This window comes from Phyllobates terribilis, unplaced genomic scaffold, assembly GCF_046119375.1.
Source record: "Phyllobates terribilis strain yellow unplaced genomic scaffold, ASM4611937v1 Scaffold_868__1_contigs__length_587779, whole genome shotgun sequence".
Lineage (NCBI taxonomy): Eukaryota > Metazoa > Chordata > Amphibia > Anura > Dendrobatidae > Phyllobates > Phyllobates terribilis.
Window position 1 is genome coordinate 121,560 of NW_027363628.1, and position 22,234 is coordinate 143,793.

Genomic DNA, 22,234 nt, shown 5'->3' on the forward strand with positions numbered 1-22,234 from the left:
AGCAGAATAGAGAGTGCAGCTGTGGAGTATAATACAGGATGTAACTCAGGATCAGTAATGTAATGTATGTACACAGTGACTGCACCAGCAGAATAGTGAGTGCAGCTCTGGAGTACAATACAGGATATAACTCAGGATCAGTAATGTAATGTATGTACACAGTGACTGCACCAGCAGAATAGTGAGTGCAGCTCTGGAGTATAATACAGGAGGTAACTCAGGATCAGTAATGTAATGTATGTACACAGTGACCGCATCAGCAGAATAGTGAGTGCAGCTCTGGAGTATAATATAGGAGGTAACTCAGGATCAGTAATGTAATGTATGTACACAGTGACTGCACCAGCAGAATAGTGAGTGCAGCTCTGGAGTATAATACAGGAGGTAACTCAGGATCAGTAATGTAATTTATGTACACAGTGACTGCACCAGCAGAATAGTGAGTGCAGCTCTGGAGTATAATACAGGATGTAACTCAGGATCAGTAATGTAATGTATGTACACAGTGACTGCACCAGCAGAATAGTGAGTGCAGCTCTGGAGGATAATACAGGAGGTAACTCAGGATTAGTAATGTAATGTATGTACACAGTGACTGCACCAGCAGAATAGTGAGTGCAGCTCTGGGGTATAATACAGGATGTAACTCAGGATCAGTAATGTAATGTATGTACACAGTGACTACACCAGCAGAATAGTGAGTGCAGCTCTGGGGTATAATACAGGATGTATCTCAGGATCAGTAATGTAATGTATGTACACAGTGACTGCACCAGCAGAATAGTGAGTGCAGCCCTGGAGGATAATACAGGATGTAACTCAGGATCAGTAATGTAATGTATGTACACAGTGACTGCACCAGCAGAATAGTGAGTGCAGCTCTGGAGTATAATACAGGATGTAACTCAGGATCAGTAATGTAATGTATGTACACAGTGACTGCACCAGCAGAATAGTGAGTGCAGCTCTGGAGGATAATACAGGAGGTAACTCAGGATTAGTAATGTATGTACACAGTGACTGCACCAGCAGAATAGTGAGTGCAGCTCTGGAGTATAATACAGGAGGTAACTCAGGATCAGTAATGTAATGTATGTACACAGTGACTGCACCAGCAGAATAGTGAGTGCAGCTCTGGAGTATAATACAGGAGGTAACTCAGGATCAGTAATGTAATGTATGTACACAGTGACTGCACCAGCAGAATAGTGAGTGCAGCTCTGGAGGATAATACAGGAGGTGACTCAGGATCAGTAATGTATTGTATGTACACAGTGACTGCACCAGCAGAATAGTGAGTGCAGCTCTGGGGTATAATACAGGATGTAACTCAGGATCAGTAATGTAATGTAATGTACACAGTGACTGCACCAGCAGAATAGTGAGTGCAGCTCTGGAGTATAATACAGGATGTAACTCAGGATCAGTAATGTAATGTATGTACACAGTGACTGCACCAGCAGAATAGTGAGTGCAGCTCTGGAGTATAATACAGGATATAACTGAGGATCAGTAATGTAATGTATGTACACAGTGACTGTACCAGCAGAATAGTGAGTGCAGCTCTGGAGTATAATACAGGATATAACTCAGGATCAGTAATGTAATGTATGTACACAGTGACTGCACCAGCAGAATAGTGAGTGCAGCTCTGGAGTATAATACAGGATGTAACTCAGGATCAGTAATGTAATGTATGTACACAGTGACTGCACCAGCAGAATAGTGAGTGCAGCTCTGGAGTATAATACAGGATGTAACTCAGGATCAGTAATGTAATGTATGTACACAGTGACTGCACCAGCAGAATAGTGAGTGCAGCTCTGGAGTATAATACAGGATGTAACTCAGGATCAGTAATGTAATGTATGTACACAGTGACTGCACCAGCAGAATAGTGAGTGCAGCTCTGGAGTATAATACAGGATGTAACTCAGGATCAGTAATGTAATGTATGTACACAGTGACTGCACCAGCAGAATAGTGAGTGCAGCTCTGGAGGATAATACAGGAGGTAACTCAGGATTAGTAATGTATGTACACAGTGACTGCACCAGCAGAATAGTGAGTGCAGCTCTGGAGTATAATACAGGATGTAACTCAGCATCAGTAATGTAATGTATGTACACAGTGACTGCATTAGCAGAATAGTGAGTGCAGCTCTGGAGTATAATACAGGAGGTAACTCAGGATCAGTAATGTAATGTATGTACACAGTGACTGCACCAGCAGAATAGTGAGTGCAGCTCTGAGGTATAATATAGGATATAACTCAGGATCAGTAATGTAATGTATGTACACAGTGACTGCACCAGCAGAATAGTGAGTGCAGCTCTGAGGTATAATATAGGATATAACTCAGGATCAGTAATGTAATGTATGTACACAGTGACTGCACCAGCAGAATAGTGAGTGCAGCTCTGGAGTATAATACAGGATGTAACTCAGGATCAGTAATGTAATGTATGTACACAGTGACTGCACCAGCAGAATAGTGAGTGCAGCTCTGGAGTATAATACTGCAGGTAACTCAGGATCAGTAATTAAATGTATGTACACAGTGACTGCACCAGCAGAATAGTGAGTGCAGCTCTGGAGTATAATACAGGGTGTAACTCAGGATCAGTAATGTAATATATGTACACAGTGACTGCACCAGCAGAATAGTGAGTGCAGCTCTGGAGTATAATACAGGATGTAACTCAGGATCAGTAATGTAATGTATGTACACAGTGACTGCACCAGCAGAATAGTGAGTGCAGCTCTGGAGTATAATACAGGGTGTAATTCAGGATCAGTAATGTAATGTATGTACACAGTGACTACACCAGCAGAATAGTGAGTGCAGCTCTGGAGTATAATACAGGATGTAACTCAGGATCAGTAATGTAATGTATGTACACAGTGACTGCACCAGCAGAATAGTGAGTGCAGCTCTGGAGTATAATACAGGATGTAACTCAGGATCAGTAATGTAATGTATGTACACAGTGACTGCACCAGCAGAATAGTGAGTGCAGCTCTGGGGTATAATACTGGATGTAACTCAGGATCAGTAATGTAATGTATGTACACAGTGACTGCACCAGCAGAATAGTGAGTGCAGCTCTGGAGGATAATATAGGAGGTAACTCAGGATTAGTAATGTATGTACACAGTGACTGCACCAGCAGAATAGTGAGTGCAGCTCTGGAGTATAATACAGGAGGTAACTCAGGATCAGTAATGAAATGTATGTACACAGTGACTGCACCAGCAGAATAGTGAGTGCAGCTCTGGGGTATAATATAGGATATAACTCAGGATCAGTAATGTAATGTATGAAGACAGTGACTGCTCCAGCAGAATAGTGAGTGCAGCTCTGGAGTGTAATACAGGATGTAACTCAGGATCAGTAATGTAATGTATGTACACAGTGACTGCACCAGCAGAATAGTGAGTGCAGCTCTGGGGTATAATATAGGATATAACTCAGGATCAGTAATGTAATGTATGAAGACAGTGACTGCTCCAGCAGAATAGTGAGTGCAGCTCTGGGGTATAATATAGGATATAACTCAGGATCAGTAATGTAATGTATGTACACAGTGACTGCACCAGCAGAATAGTGAGTGCAGCTCTGGAGTATAATACAGGATGTAACTCAGGATCAGTAATGTATGTACACAGTGACTGCACCAGCAGAATAGTGAGTGCAGCTCTGGAGGATAATATAGGAGGTAACTCAGGATTAGTAATGTAATGTATGTACACAGTGACTACACCAGCAGAATAGTGAGTGCAGCTCTGGAGTATAATACAGGAGGTAACTCAGGATCAGTAATGTAATGTATATACACAGTGACTGCACCAGCAGAATAGTGAGTGCAGCTCTGGAGTATAATACTGGAGGTAACTCAGGATCAGTAATGTAATGTATGTACACAGTGACTGCACCAGCAGAATAGTGAGTGCAGCTCTGGAGTATAATACAGGAGGTAACTCAGGATCAGTAATGTAATGTATGTACTCAGTGACTGCACCAGCAGAATAGTGAGTGCAGCTCTGGAGTATAATACAGGATGTAACTCAGGATCAGTAATGTAATGTATGTGCACAGTGACTGCACCAGCAGAATAGTGAGTGCAGCTCTGGAGTATAATACAGGAGGTAACTCAGGATCAGTAATGTAATGTATGTACTCAGTGACTGCACCAGCAGAATAGTGAGTGCAGCTCTGGAGTATAATACAGGATGTAACTCAGGATCAGTAATGTAATGTATGTGCACAGTGACTGCACCAGCAGAATAGTGAGTGCAGCTCTGGAGGATAATACAGGAGGTTACTCAGGATCAGTAATGTAATGTATGTACACAGTGACTGCACCAGCAGAATAGTGAGTGCAGCTCTGGAATATAATACAGGATGTAACTCAGGATCAGTAATGTAATGTATGTACACAGTGACTGCACCAGCAGAATAGTGAGTGCAGCTCTGGAGTATAATACAGGATGTAACTCAGGATCAGTAATGTAATGTATGTACACAGTGACTGCACCAGCAGAATAGTGAGTGCAGCTCTGGAGTATAATACAGGGTTTAACTCAGGATCAGTAATGTAATATATGTACACAGTGACTGCACCAGCAGAATAGTGAGTGCAGCTCTGGAGTATAATACAGGATGTAACTCAGGATCAGTAATGTAATGTATGTACACAGTGACTCCACCAGCAGAATAGTGAGTGCAGCTCTGGAGTATAATACAGGAGGTAACTCAGGATCAGTAATGTAATGTATGTACACAGTGACTGCACCAGCAGAATAGTGAGTGCAGCTCTGGAGTATAATACAGGATGTAACTCAGGATCAGTAATGTAATGTATGTACACAGTGACTGCACCAGCAGAATAGTGAGTGCAGCTCTGGAGTATAATACAGGAGGTAACTCAGGATCAGTAATGTAATGTATGTACACAGTGACTACACCAGCAGAATAGTGAGTGCAGCTCTGGGGTATAATACTGGATGTAACTCAGGATCAGTAATGTAATGTATGTACACAGTGACTGCACCAGCAGAATAGTGAGTGCAGCTCTGGAGTATAATACAGGATGTAACTCCGGATCAGTAATGTAATGTATGTACACAGTGACTGCACCAGCAGAATAGTGAGTGCAGCTCTGGAGGATAATACAGGAGGTAACTCAGGATCAGTAATGTAATGTATGTACACAGTGACTGCACCAGCAGAATAGTGAGTGCAGCTCTGGAGTATAATACAGGATGTAACTCAGGATCAGTAATATATGTACACAGTGACTGCACCAGCAGAATAGTGAGTGCAGCTCTGGAGTATAATACAGGAGGTAACTCAGGATCAGTAATGTAATGTATGTACACAGTGACTGCACCAGCAGAATAGTGAGTGCAGCTCTGGGGTATAATACAGGAGGTAACTCAGGATCAGTAATGTAATGTATGTACACAGTGACTGCACCAGCAGAATAGTGAGTGCAGCTCTGGAGGATAATACAGGATGTAACTCAGGATCAGTAATGTAATGTATGTACACAGTGACTGCTCCAGCAGAATAGTGAGTGCAGCTCTGGAGTATAATACAGGATGTAACTAAGGATCAGTAATGTAATGTATGTACACAATGACTGCACCAGCAGAATAGTGAGTGCAGCTCTGGAGTATAATACAGGAGGTAACTCAGGATCAGTAATGTAATGTATGTACACGGTGACTGCACCAGCAGAATAGTGAGTGCAGCTCTGGGGTATAATACAGGATGTAACTCAGGATCAGTAATGTAATGTATGTACACAGTGACTGCACCAGCAGAATAGTGAGTGCAGCTCTGGAGTATAATACAGGATGTAACTCAGGATCAGTAACGTAATGTATGTACACAGTGACTGCACCAGCAGAATAGTGAGTGCAGCTCTGGGGTATAATACAGGAGGTAACTCAGGATCAGTAATGTATGTACACAGTGACTGCAGCTCTGGAGTATAATACAGGAGGTAACTCAGGATCAGTAATGTATGTACACAGTGACTCCACCAGCAGAATAGTGAGTGCAGCTCTGGAGTATAATACAGGAGGTAACTCAGGATCAGTAATGTAATGTATGTACACAGTGACTGTACCAGCAGAATAGTGAGTGCAGCTCTAGAGTATAATACAGGAGGTAACTCAGGATCAGTAATGTAATGTATGTACACAGTGACTGCACCAGCAGAATAGTGAGTGCAGCTCTGGAGTATAATACAGGAGGTAACTCAGGATCAGTAATGTAATGTATGTACACAGTGACTGCACCAGCAGAATAGTGAGTGCAGCTCTGGAGTATAATACAGGAGGTAACTCAGGATCAGTAATGTAATGTATGTACACAGTGACTGCACCAGCAGAATAGTGAGTGCAGCTCTGGAGTATAATACAGGAGGTAACTCAGGATCAGTAATGTAATGTATGTACACAGTGACTGCACCAGCAGAATAGTGAGTGCAGCTCTGGAGGATAATACTGGATGTTACTCAGGATCAGTAATGTAATGTATGTACACAGTGACTGCACCAGCAGAATAGTGAGTGCAGCTCTGGAGTATAATACATGAGGTAACTCAGGATCAGTAATGTAATGTATGTACACAGTGACTCCACCAGCAGAATAGTGAGTGCAGCTGTGGAGTATAATACAGGATGTAACTCAGGATCAGTAATGTAATGTATGTACACAGTGACTGCACCAGCAGAATAGTGAGTGCAGCTCTGGGGTATAATACAGGATGTAACTCAGGATCAGTAATGTAATGTATGTACACAGTGACTGCACCAGCAGAATAGTGAGTTCAGCTCTGGAGTATAATACAGGAGGTAACTCAGGATCAGTAATGTAATGTATGTACACAGTGACTGCACCAGCAGAATAGTGAGTGCAGCTCTGGAGTATAATACGGGATGTAACTCAGGATCAGTAATGTAATGTATGTACACAGTGACTGCACCAGCAGAATAGTGAGTGCAGCTCTGGAGTATAATACAGGAGGTAACTCAGGATCAGTAATGTAATGTATGTACACAGTGACTGTACCAGCAGAATAGTGAGTGCAGCTCTGGAGTATAATACAGGATGTAACTCAGGATCAGTAATGTATGTACACAGTGACTGCACCAACAGAATAGTGAGTGCAGCTCTGGAGTATAATACAGGATGTAACTCAGGATCAGTAATGTAATGTATATACACAGTGACTGCACCAGCAGAATAGTGAGTGCAGCAGGATGCTTTTACATGTGTATTGACTTCTTAAAGGGATATACTGTTTTTCACTTACAGATTTCTTTACACCTTTGTTGTGTAATAAAAGCCCCTATAATATTAACCCTTAGATCGAGCTCCATTTCTCCTTCCTATTATTATATAATCGTCCCCTTGTTCCGGGCTGTGGACATTACCCGGGGGATATTTTTAGGAGTGTGGCAGATCTATTGTGGATTTGGGAGATTTCAGCTCCGGCAGATGGAGTCATTAATTCTCCGTTTTCCATTACTGCGCTGTTTTCTGCGGCTGAATGAGGTGTCACCCGATAACCGCGTGTAATGAAGACGGATGCGCTGGATTCGGCTTTATCGCCCCCGACTGTCAATCAATGTCGGGGTCCTCGGCAGGAGGTTGTGGCGGCGGAGCCGGACGGTGTAACGCCGCGCCATAATAGCACAGCGCGTCCACATTACTGATTCATCCTTTATTGTTAACAACTGATACAACGAGATGTCACCAGGCGAAGCGGAATGTAATGCTGTTACAATGGCCGAACACTAGGTGGCGCTGTTCTATTAAATATACACACATGGCCTTTATACATCAGTCCAGGCAAAATGCCAAATACAAGACCCCAGGGGGGCGGTGAGGGACCCCGCGATTCTGTCTTTTGTTTCCTTTTAATTTTTGTGTCCTTCATCGCCCCTTTAACCTTTTTAATTTTGGTGCCATGTTCCTTTAAGTGGGAGGTCCAACCAGTAAATTCCCGCCCCCCCTGCTTATCTTGGAAGAAACCATTGTGAGCAGAGGGTGCGATGTGTCTGACTTTTTGTTTTTTATTAATCCGCCATATGGTTCCAGAGTTATGGGGACTTTTAGTTTTGATGGGGGCGTGGCTCACAGGATAATTATGCAGAGCAAAAGACCCCGCCCCGGAGGAACCCGTGAGCCACGCCCCCTTAGGAAAGACCATAAAAGTTAACGCTAAACAAACAAAAAAAAAGGCCCATATATCTCGAATCATCAAAAACCCATCGGAACCCACAGATAACGGGATAGGTCCTCCTTAAATGTCCCTACGCCACCAACACTAATGGTGGAAATTGGGGACTTAGAGGGATTTTCCATAACTTTAATATTGAAGGATAGGTCCTCCTTAAATGTCCCTACGCCACCAACACTAATGGTGGAAATTGGGGAGTTGTCATGCAAGGTCTCTTGGCTCCTTAGAGGGATCTTCCATAACTTTAATATTGAAGGATAGGTCATCAATATTTGATTGGTGGGAGTGTGTGTGTGTATGGGGTGATCAGTAGGATCACCACCAAGCTCCACGGCCACTTCACTGTGTAGAAGGTTGGACCTCCACCAATATAGTATGGATGGCCCTTGGGGACCTCCATAGTTGTTCTATCTCCATGAAATATAGTCTTCTATACAGTGTCCATCAACTTCCACCCCCACCCAAATGCTAAATATTAGAAGAGGGAGTCCTGATGAAGGATCTTCAGGCAGCAATGTTCTCCACACAACCAGTACCCTATCCCAAAAGCAGCATGGAGGGGCTCCGTGAAGGTGGCTGCGACAGTGTGCAGGTGTCTGATGGGATTACTCAACTCAAAAAAGGACAACTGTCCGGCGTCAAAGTCCAGAAATATCCGGAATCTATTAGAGGAGAAGTTGTGAGGGTAGGAGGTCACCATGTTGTCATGAATGACTGAATATTGGTTCTTGTACAACCTACGAAGACACCAAGACTTGTCGTTGTCCCCAAAGTAGGACTGATCCCCTGTCCTCTCCAGTCCGCTGTAGGCCACCCCCAGCCTCCAGTCTCCCGTCTCGCTGGTCTCCACCTCCCAATAGTGTCGACCCGAGGAGAAGACTTGGCTGCTTAAGATCTGATTATACTGGAACCTCTTTGGCATTTCGGGACGGTTTTGGTAAACGGCCGACCAGTACATGGTCCTTAGGTCATCCGACACCAGGATGTTATTGGCAGCCGTACTTATATCTAGAACGAGGTCTTGAAGTCTTGAGATTTGGTCACTATCGTGAAGTTTTTGGCCACCTCCTTCTCTTTCCTGGTCTTCTCCTACTAAAAAGCCATTGAGATCCACATCCTTCTCACGTAAGACGGAAAGTGGATCAGGCGAATTGGAGAGTTCTTCAAGATGACAAATTTTGTTGGACACCTTCTCCTTCTCGATCTCGAAGAGTTGGATCAGGCTGGAAACTTTGTACAAAACTTCCTCACCCCTTAGGTCTGGAAGCAGGATGGTGTCCTCTTCCTTCCGGGGTTTATTTGGTCGACGATTTTCTAGATCTTGGATCTTCTTCTCGATCTCGTCTCGTCTCGAGGAGAGTTTCCTCAGGAAAGTTCTGAAGGTCTCTTTCTTCTTCTCAGACGCTTCCTCCAGGAGCTCCACCTGATGTCCATGATGTTCTCCAGCCAAGCAACAGGTGACACAGATACAAGAGTCATCCACCGTGCAGTGGTACTTCAGGATCTCCTTGTGGAGGGGGCACTTCTTCTTCTCGGGGGTCTGGGTGGCTTTGGTCAGGACGTGTTCTTCTGATCTTCTGTGAACCCTCAGGTGGTTGCTGCACAGAGAAGCTTCACAGTGTAGACAGGACTGGACAGCAGGAACGGCGGAGTACAGGCAGTAGGAGCAGTGGACAGCGTCTCCGCTCCGCTCGGGGTTTGCAGAGGAGAAGATTGTGACGATGTTACACAGGGCGATGTTCCTCTGCAGTACGGGCCGAGCCGGGAAGGTGGTCCTGCACTCGGGGCAGGTGTAAGCTCCAGTGCCCACCTGGGTGTCCAGCATGCGGTCAATACAGGCCCGGCAGTAGTTGTGTCCACACGTCAGGTTCACCGGATCCGAGAAGATCTCCAGGCAGATGGGACACTTCAGCTCCTCTCGGAGATCAGCAGAGGCCATCGCTGCAGAGGAGGCAGAGAGCGAAAGTGAAATCCTGGCCAAGAGCCCAGGAAGTGGGTCAGCAGTCAGCGGGCGGGTCACATGACACCCTGCGGCCAGCCAGTGGGCGGGTCACAAGACACCCTGCGGCCAGCCAGCGGGCGGGTCACCAGTCAGTGGGCGGGTCACATGACACCCTGCGGCCAGCCAGCGGGCGGGTCACAAGACACCCTGCGGCCAGCCAGCGGGCGGGTCACAAGACACCCTGCGGCCAGCCAGCGGGCGGGTCACCAGTCAGTGGGCGGGTCACATGACACCCTGCGGCCAGCCAGCGGGCGGGTCACAAGACACCCTGCGGCCAGCTAGCGGGCGGGTCACAAGACACCCTGCGACCAGTCAGCGGGCGGGTCACCAGTCAGAAAGCGGGTCACATGACACCCTGCCACCAGTCAGCGGGCGGGTCACAAGACACCCTGCGGCCAGTCAGCGGGCGGCTCACATGACACCCTGCGGCCAGTCAGCGGGCGGCTCACATGACACCCTGCGGCCAGTCAGCGGGCGGCTCACATGACACCCTGCGGCCAGTCAGCGGGCGGGTCACATGACACCCTGCGGCCAGTCAGCGGGCGGGTCACATGACACCCTGCGGCCAGTCAGCGGGCGGGTCACATGACACCCTGCGGCCAGTCAGCGGGCGGGTCACATGACACCCTGCGGCCAGTCAGCGGGCGGGTCACATGACACCCTGCGGCCAGTCAGCGGGCGGGTCACATGACACCCTGCGGCCAGTCAGCGGGCGGGTCACATGACACCCTGCGGCCAGTCAGCGGGCGGGTCACATGACACCCTGCGCCGGCCCTTTAAATATGCCAAGTATTGAAGTAAGAGAAAGGTGACTACAATCTATTACTTCCTGTTATCAGTCATTACTCAGACAGTATCACACAGGAGAGGATTAGATACACGGCTCAGCAGACAGTATCACACAGGAGAGGATTAGATACACGGCTCAGCAGACAGTATCACACAGGAAAGGATTAGATACACGGCTCAGCAGACAGTATCACACAGGATAGGATTAGATACACAGCTCAGCAGACAGTATCACACAGGAGAGGATTAGATACACGGCTCAGAAGACAGTATCACACAGGAGAGGATTAGATACACGGCTCAGCAGACAGTATCACACAGGATAGGATTAGATACACGGCTCAGCAGACAGTATCACACATGAGAGGATTAGATACACGGCTCAGCAGACAGTATCACACAGAATAGGATTAGATACACTGCTCAGCAGACAGTATCACACAGGAGAGGATTAGATACACAGCTCAGCAGACAGTATCACACAGGAGAGGATTAGATACACGGCTCAGCAGACAGTATCACACAGGAGAGGATTAGATACACAGCTCAGCAGACAATATCACACAGGAGAGGATTAGATACACGGCTCAGCAGACAGTATCACACAGGATAGGATTAGATACACGGCTCAGCAGACAGTATCACACAGGATAGGATTAGATACACAGCTCAGCAGTCAGTATCACAGAGGATAGGATTAGATACACGGCTCAGCAGTCAGTATCACACAGGAGAGGATTAGATACACGGCTCAGCAGACAGTATTACACAGGAGAGGATTAGATACACGGCTCAGCAGACAGTATCACACAGGAGAGGATTAGATACACGGCTCAGCAGACAGTATCACACAGGAGAGGATTAGATACACGGCTCAGCAGACAGTATTACACAGGAGAGGATTAGATACACGGCTCAGCAGACAGTATCACACAGGATAGGATTAGATACACGGCTCAGCAGTCAGTATCACACAAGATGGGATTAGATACACGGCTCAGCAGACAGTATCACACAGGAGAGGATTAGATACACAGCTCAGCAGACAGTATTACACAGGAGAGGATTAGATACACGGCTCAGCAGACAGTATCACACAGGATAGGATTAGATACACGGCTCAGCAGTCAGTATCACACAGGAGAGGATTAGATACACGGCTCAGCAGACAGTATCACACAGGATAGGATTAGATACACGGCTCAGCAGTCAGTATCACACAGGAGAGGATTAGATACACGGCTCAGCAGACAGTATCACACAGGATAGGATTAGATACACGGCTCAGCAGTCAGTATCACACAGGAGAGGATTAGATACACCGCTCAGCAGACAGTATCACACAGAATAGGATTAGATACACCGCTCAGCAGACAGTATTACACAGGAGAGGATTAGATACACGGCTCAGCAGACAGTATCACACAAGATGGGATTAGATACACGGCTCAGCAGACAGTATCACACAGGAGAGGATTAGATACACTGCTCAGCAGACAGTATTACACAGGAGAGGATTAGATACACGGCTCAGCAGACAGTATTACACAGGAGAGGATTAGATACACGGCTCAGCAGACAGTATCACACAGGAGAGGATTAGATACACAGCTCAGCAGACAGTATTACACAGGAGAGGATTAGATACACGGCTCAGCAGACAGTATCACACAGGAGAGGATTAGATACACGGCTCAGCAGACAGTATCACACAGGATAGGATTAGATACACGGCTCAGCAGACAGTATCACACAGGATAGGATTAGATACACGGCTCAGAAGTCAGTATCATACAGGAGAGGATTAGATACACGGCTCAGCAGACAGTATCACACAAGATGGGATTAGATACACGGCTCAGCAGACAGTATCACACAGGAGAGGATTAGATACACTGCTCAGCAGACAGTATTACACAGGAGAGGATTAGATACACGGCTCAGCAGACAGTATCACACAGGAGAGGATTAGATACACAGCTCAGCAGACAGTATTACACAGGAGAGGATTAGATACACGGCTCAGCAGACAGTATCACACAGGAGAGGATTAGATACACGGCTCAGCAGACAGTATCACACAGGATAGGATTAGATACACGGCTCAGAAGTCAGTATCATACAGGAGAGGATTAGATACACGGCTCAGCAGACAGTATCACACAAGATGGGATTAGATACACGGCTCAGCAGACAGTATTACACAGGAGAGGATTAGATACACGGCTCAGCAGACAGTATCACACAGGAGAGGATTAGATACACAGCTCAGCAGACAGTATTACACAGGAGAGGATTAGATACACGGCTCAGCAGACAGTATCACACAGGATAGGATTAGATACACGGCTCAGCAGACAGTATCACACAGGATAGGATTAGATACACGGCTCAGAAGTCAGTATCATACAGGAGAGGATTAGATACACGGCTCAGCAGACAGTATCACACAGGATAGGATTAGATACACGGCTCAGCAGACAGTATCACACAGGAGAGGATTAGATACACGGCTCAGCAGACAGTATCACACAGGATAGGATTAGATACACGGATCAGCAGACAGTATCACACAGGATAGGATTAGATACACGGCTCAGCAGACAGTATCACACAGGATAGGATTAGATACACGGCTCAGCAGACAGTATCACACAGGATAGGATTAGATACACGGCTCAGCAGTCAGTATCACACAGGATAGGATTAGATACACGACTCAGCAGACAGTATTACACAGGATAGGATTAGATACACAGCTCAGCAGACAGTATCACACAGGAGAGGATTAGATACACGGCTCAGCAGTCAGTATCACACAGGAAAGGATTAGATACACGGCTCAGCAGACAGTATCACAGAGGATAGGATTAGATACACAGCTCAGCAGACAGTATCACAGGAGAGGATTAGATACACGGCTCAGCAGACAGTATCACACAGGAGAGGATTAGATACACGGCTCAGCAGTCAGTATCACACAGCAGAGGATTAGATACACGGCTCAGCAGTCAGTATCACAGAGGATAGGATTAGATACACGGCTCAGCAGACAGTATCACACAGGAGAGGATTAGATACACGGCTCAGCAGACGGTATCACACAGGAAAGGATTAGATACACGGCTCAGCAGACAGTATCACAGGAGAGGATTAGATACACGGCTCAGCAGACAGTATCACACAGGAGAGGATTAGATACACGGCTCAGCAGTCAGTATCACACAGGAGAGGATTAGATACACGGCTCAGCAGTCAGTATCACACAGGAGAGGATTAGATACACGGCTCAGCAGACAGTATCACAGAGGATAGGATTAGATACACAGCTCAGCAGACAGTATCACAGGAGAGGATTAGATACACGGCTCAGCAGACAGTATCACACAGGAGAGGATTAGATACACGGCTCAGCAGTCAGTATCACACAGCAGAGGATTAGATACACGGCTCAGCAGACAGTATCACACAGGAGAGGATTAGATACACGGCTCAGCAGTCAGTATCACAGAGGAGAGGATTAGATACACCGCTCAGCAGACAGTATCACACAGGAGAGGATTAGATACACGGCTCAGCAGTCAGTATCACACAGGAGAGGATTAGACACACGGCTCAGCAGACAGTATCACACAGGAGAGGATTAGATACACGGCTCAGCAGACAGTATCACACAGGATAGGATTAGATACACGGCTCAGCAGACAGTATCACACAGGAGAGGATTAGATACACGGCTCAGCAGACAGTACCACACAGGAGAGGATTAGATACACGGCTCAGCAGACAGTATCACACAGGAGAGGATTAGATACACGGCTCAGCAGTCAGTATCACACAGGAAAGGATTAGATACACGGCTCAGCAGACAGTACCACACAGGAGAGGATTAGATACACTGCTCAGCAGACAGTATCACACAGGATAGGATTAGATACACGGCTCAGCAGTCAGTATCACACAAGATAGGATTAGATACACGGCTCAGCAGTCAGTATCACACAGGATAGGATTAGATACACGGCTCAGAAGTCAGTATCATACAGGAGAGGATTAGATACACGGCTCAGCAGTCAGTATCATACAGGAGAGGATTAAATACACGGCTCAGCAGTCAGTATCACACAGGAAAGGATTAGATACACGGCTCAGCAGACAGTATCACAGGAGAGGATTAGATACACGGCTCAGCAGACAGTATCACACAGGAGAGGATTAGATACACGGCTCAGCAGTCAGTATCACACAGCAGAGGATTAGATACACGGCTCAGCAGTCAGTATCACAGAGGATAGGATTAGATACACGGCTCAGCAGACAGTATCACACAGGATAGGATTAGATACATGGCTCAGCAGACAGTATCACACAGGAGAGGATTAGATACACAGCTCAGCAGTCAGTATCACACAGGAGAGGATTAGATACACGGCTCAGCAGACAAAATCACAGGATAGGATTAGATACACGGCTCAGCAGTCAGTATCACACAGGAGAGGATTAGATACACGGCTCAGCAGACAGTATCACACAGGAGAGGATTAGATACACAGCTCAGCAGACAGTATCACACAGGATAGGATTAGATACACGGCTCAGCAGTCAGTATCACACAGGAGAGGATTAGATACACGGCTCAGCAGACAGTATCACACAGGATAGGATTAGATACACGGCTCAGCAGTCAGTATCACACAGGAGAGGATTAGATACACCGCTCAGCAGACAGTATCACACAGAATAGGATTAGATACACCGCTCAGCAGACAGTATCACACAGGAGAGGATTAGATACACAGCTCAGCAGACAGTATTACACAGGAGAGGATTAGATACACGGCTCAGCAGACAGTATCACACAAGATGGGATTAGATACACGGCTCAGCAGACAGTATCACACAGGAGAGGATTAGATACACTGCTCAGCAGACAGTATTACACAGGAGAGGATTAGATACACGGCTCAGCAGACAGTATTACACAGGAGAGGATTAGATACACGGCTCAGCAGACAGTATCACACAGGAGAGGATTAGATACACAGCTCAGCAGACAGTATTACACAGGAGAGGATTAGATACACGGCTCAGCAGACAGTATCACACAGGAGAGGATTAGATACACGGCTCAGCAGACAGTATCACACAGGATAGGATTAGATACACGGCTCAGAAGTCAGTATCATACAGGAGAGGATTAGATACACGGCTCAGCAGACAGTATCACACAAGATGGGATTAGATACACGGCTCAGCAGACAGTATCACACAGGAGAGGATTAGATACACTGCTCAGCAGACAGTATTACACAGGAGAGGATTAGATACACGGCTCAGCAGACAGTATCACACAGGAGAGGATTAGATACACAGCTCAGCAGACAGTATTACACAGGAGAGGATTAGATACACGGCTCAGCAGACAGTATCACACAGGAGAGGATTAGATACACAGCTCAGCAGACAGTATTACACAGGAGAGGATTAGATACACGGCTCAGCAGACAGTATCACACAGGATAGGATTAGATACACGGCTCAGAAGTCAGTATCATACAGGAGAGGATTAGATACACGGCTCAGCAGACAGTATCACACAAGATGGGATTAGATACACGGCTCAGCAGACAGTATTACACAGGAGAGGATTAGATACACGGCTCAGCAGACAGTATCACACAGGAGAGGATTAGATACACGGCTCAGCAGACAGTATCACACAGGAGAGGATTAGATACACGGCTCAGCAGACAGTATTACACAGGAGAGGATTAGATACACGGCTCAGCAGACAGTATCACACAGGATAGGATTAGATACACGGCTCAGCAGACAGTATCACACAGGATAGGATTAGATACACGGCTCAGAAGTCAGTATCATACAGGAGAGGATTAGATACACGGCTCAGCAGACAGTATCACACAGGATAGGATTAGATACACGGCTCAGCAGACAGTATCACACAGGAGAGGATTAGATACACGGCTCAGCAGACAGTATCACACAGGATAGGATTAGATACACGGATCAGCAGACAGTATCACACAGGATAGGATTAGATACACGGCTCAGCAGACAGTATCACACAGGATAGGATTAGATACACGGCTCAGCAGACAGTATCACACAGGATAGGATTAGATACACGGCTCAGCAGTCAGTATCACACAGGATAGGATTAGATACACGGCTCAGCAGTCAGTATCACACAGGAGAGGATTAGATACACAGCTCAGCAGTCAGTATCACACAGGAGAGGATTAGATACACGGCTCAGCAGTCAGTATCACACAGGAAAGGATTAGATACACGGCTCAGCAGACAGTATCACAGAGGATAGGATTAGATACACAGCTCAGCAGACAGTATCACAGGAGAGGATTAGATACACGGCTCAGCAGACAGTATCACACAGGAGAGGATTAGATACACGGCTCAGCAGTCAGTATCACACAGCAGAGGATTAGATACACGGCTCAGCAGTCAGTATCACAGAGGATAGGATTAGATACACGGCTCAGCAGACAGTATCACACAGGAGAGGATTAGATACACGGCTCAGCAGACGGTATCACACAGGAAAGGATTAGATACACGGCTCAGCAGACAGTATCACAGGAGAGGATTAGATACACGGCTCAGCAGACAGTATCACACAGGAGAGGATTAGATACACGGCTCAGCAGTCAGTATCACACAGGAGAGGATTAGATACACGGCTCAGCAGTCAGTATCACACAGGAGAGGATTAGATACACGGCTCAGCAGACAGTATCACAGAGGATAGGATTAGATACACAGCTCAGCAGACAGTATCACAGGAGAGGATTAGATACACGGCTCAGCAGACAGTATCACACAGGAGAGGATTAGATACACGGCTCAGCAGTCAGTATCACACAGCAGAGGATTAGATACACGGCTCAGCAGACAGTATCACACAGGAGAGGATTAGATACACGGCTCAGCAGTCAGTATCACAGAGGAGAGGATTAGATACACCGCTCAGCAGACAGTATCACACAGGAGAGGATTAGATACACGGCTCAGCAGTCAGTATCACACAGGAGAGGATTAGACACACGGCTCAGCAGACAGTATCACACAGGAGAGGATTAGATACACGGCTCAGCAGACAGTATCACACAGGATAGGATTAGATACACGGCTCAGCAGACAGTATCACACAGGAGAGGATTAGATACACGGCTCAGCAGACAGTACCACACAGGAGAGGATTAGATACACGGCTCAGCAGACAGTATCACACAGGAGAGGATTAGATACACGGCTCAGCAGTCAGTATCACACAGGAAAGGATTAGATACACGGCTCAGCAGACAGTACCACACAGGAGAGGATTAGATACACTGCTCAGCAGACAGTATCACACAGGATAGGATTAGATACACGGCTCAGCAGTCAGTATCACACAAGATAGGATTAGATACACGGCTCAGCAGTCAGTATCACACAGGATAGGATTAGATACACGGCTCAGAAGTCAGTATCATACAGGAGAGGATTAGATACACGGCTCAGCAGTCAGTATCATACAGGAGAGGATTAAATACACGGCTCAGCAGTCAGTATCACACAGGAAAGGATTAGATACACGGCTCAGCAGACAGTATCACAGGAGAGGATTAGATACACGGCTCAGCAGACAGTATCACACAGGAGAGGATTAGATACACGGCTCAGCAGTCAGTATCACACAGCAGAGGATTAGATACACGGCTCAGCAGTCAGTATCACAGAGGATAGGATTAGATACACGGCTCAGCAGACAGTATCACACAGGATAGGATTAGATACACAGCTCAGCAGACAGTATCACACAGGATAGGATTAGATACACAGCTCAGCAGACAGTATCACACAGGATAGGATTAGATACATGGCTCAGCAGACAGTATCACACAGGAGAGGATTAGATACACAGCTCAGCAGTCAGTATCACACAGGAGAGGATTAGATACACAGCTCAGCAGACAGTATCACACAGGATAGGATTAGATACATGGCTCAGCAGACAGTATCACACAGGAGAGGATTAGATACACAGCTCAGCAGTCAGTATCACACAGGAGAGGATTAGATACACAGCTCAGCAGACAGTATCACACAGTAGAGGATTAGATACACAGCTCAGCAGACAGTATCACACAGGATAGGATTAGATACATGGCTCAGCAGACAGTATCACACAGGAGAGGATTAGATACACAGCTCAGCAGTCAGTATCACACAGGAGAGGATTAGATACACGGCTCAGCAGACAAAATCACAGGATAGGATTAGATACACGGCTCAGCAGTCAGTATCACACAGGAGAGGATTAGATACACGGCTCAGCAGACAGTATCACACAGGAGAGGATTAGATACACGGCTCAGCAGACAGTATCACACAGGAGAGGATTAGATACACGGCTCAGCAGACAGTATCACACAGGATAGGATTAGATACACGGCTCAGCAGATAGTATCACACAGGGTGGGATTAGATACACGGCTCAGCATACAGTATCACACAGGGTAGGATTAGATACACGGCTCAGCAGACAGTATCACCCAGGAGAGGATTAGATACACGGCTCAGCAGACAGTATCACACAGGATAGGATTAGATACACGGCTCAGCAGTCAGTATCACACAGGATAGGATTAGATACACGGCTCAGCAGATAGTATCACACAGGATAGGATTAGATACACGGCTCAGCAGACAGTATCACACAGGATAGGATTAGATACACGGCTCAGCAGACAGTATCACACAGGATAGGATTAGATACACAGCTCAGCAGATAGTATCACACAGGATAGGATTAGATACACGGCTCAGCAGACAGTATCACACAGGATAGGATTAGATACACGGCTCAGCAGACAGTATCACACAGGAGAGGATTAGATACACGGCTCAGCAGACAGTATCACACAGGAGAGGATTAGATACACTGCTCAGTAGACAGTATCACACAGGATAGGATTAGATACACAGCTCAGCAGTCAGTATCACACAGGATAGGATTAGATACACGGCTCAGCAGACAGTATCACACAGGAGAGGATTAGATACACAGCTCAGCAGACAGTATCACACAGGATAGGTTAGATACACGGCTCAGCAGACAGTATCACACAGGATAGGATTAGATACACAGCTCAGCAGACAGTATCACACAGGATAGGATTAGATACACGGCTCAGCAGACAGTATCACACAGGATAGGATTAGATACACGGCTCAGCAGACAGTATCACACAGGACAGGATTAGATACACAGCTCAGCAGACAGTATCACACAGGAGAGGATTAGATACACAGCTCAGCAGACAGTATCACACAGGAGAGGATTAGATACACGGCTCAGCAGACAGTATCACACAGGATAGGATTAGATACACGGCTCAGCAGTCAGTATCACACAGGATAGGATTAGATACACGGCTCAGCAGACAGTATCACACAGGATAGGATTAGATACACAGCTCAGCAGACAGTATCACACAGGATAGGATTAGATACACGGCTCAGCAGACAGTATCACACAGGATAGGATTAGATACACGGCTCAGCAGACAGTATCACACAGGAGAGGATTAGATACACGGCTCAGCAGACAGTATCACACAGGAGAGGATTAGATTCACGGCTCAGCAGTCAGTATCACACAGGATAGGATTAGATACACGGCTCAGCAGACAGTATCACACAGTATAGGATTAGATACACGGCTCAGCAGACAGTATCACACAGGAGAGGATTAGATACACGGCTCAGCAGACAGTATCACACAGTATAGGATTAGATACACGGCTCAGCAGTCAGTATCACACAGGAGAGGATTAGATACACGGCTCAGCAGTCAGTATCACACAGGAGAGGATTAGATACACGGCTCAGCAGACAGTATCACACAGTATAGGATTAGATACACGGCTCAGCAGTCAGTATCACACAGGAGAGGATTAGATACACGGCTCAGCAGACAGTATCACACAGGAGAGGATTAGATACACAGCTCAGCAGTCAGTATCACACAGTATAGGATTAGATACACGGCTCAGCAGTCAGTATCACACAGGAGAGGATTAGATACACATCCTGAGCTCTAGCTATGTTATAATGTATATTATTCCTTTGTTATTACTATTTCTATGTAACTATTTTATTACCTTTCTCAGGGGTAGATTGAGAGCAGTCAGGGCCCCCAGCAGTTTAGAAGGTGTGGTCCCCCCACCCTCACCGGGCACCTGATGTATCACGTGACATGTCACATGATGCCCTTTGATAGCTCATGTGACTGGTCATGTGACTAACACACGGATGCTTTGGTCACATACACATACATCACACAGCGCTATACATAATAGAGCAGCGGTGGGAGATTCATTTCCTTGAGGGGTCACGAGAGACCATGACTGTTGTGGAGGCCGAACCAATAGGCTGAAATTAATTCTGCTCAATATTAATAATAACAAAATAATAAAGAATATATATTAACTGTATGACTTAATATTGAGCAGAATTGCGTATGCTGACATCCCCCTATATACAGTATGAGCCCCCACATGACTTCCTAGATACAGTATGAGCCCCACATAGCTCCATATATACAGTATGAGCCCCACATAGCTCCATATATACAGTATGAGCCCCACATAGCTCCATATATACAGTATGAGCCCCCACATAGCTCCCTAGATGCAGTATGAGCCCCCACATAGCTCCCTAGATACAGTATGAGCCCCCACATAGCTCCCTAGATACAGTATGAGCCCCCACATAGCTCCATATATACAATATGAGCCCCCACATAGCTCCCTAGATACAGTATGAGCCCCCACATAGCTCCCTATATACAGTATGAGCCCCCACATAGCTCCCTATATACAGTATGAGCCCTCACATAGCTCCCTATATACAGTATGAGCCCCCACATAGCTCCCTAGATACAGTATGAACCCCCACATAGCTCCATATATACAATATGAGCCCCCTCATAGCTCCCTAGATACAGTATGAGCCCCCACATAGCTCCCTAGATACAGTATGAGCCTCCACATAGCTCCCTATATACAGTATGAGCCCCCACATAGCTCCCTAGATACAGTATGAGCCTCCACATAGCTCCCTATATACAGTATGAGCCCCCACATAGCTCCATATAT

The 22,234-nt window shown here is 46.3% G+C and overlaps 1 protein-coding gene across 1 annotated transcript; it reads right to left on the reverse strand.

Annotated features, from left to right (window-relative positions):
* Positions 1 to 7,719: 7,719 nt before the first annotated feature.
* LOC141240603 (E3 ubiquitin/ISG15 ligase TRIM25-like) lies at positions 7,720 to 21,352 on the reverse strand. The gene is made up of 2 exons (XM_073668675.1): positions 21,239 to 21,352; positions 7,720 to 10,198 (listed from the first exon to the last, which is right to left on the reverse strand). The coding sequence occupies exon 2, from the start codon at positions 10,194 to 10,196 to the stop codon at positions 8,733 to 8,735; it is 1,464 nt and encodes a 487-aa protein (XP_073524776.1). The 5' UTR covers positions 10,197 to 10,198; positions 21,239 to 21,352; the 3' UTR covers positions 7,720 to 8,732.
* Positions 21,353 to 22,234: the final 882 nt, after the last annotated feature.

Coding starts and splice junctions, on each gene's coding strand:
- LOC141240603 (XM_073668675.1), bottom strand. CDS start 10,196: ATGGCCTCTGCTGATCTCCGAGAGGAGCTGAAGTGTCCCATCTGCCTG.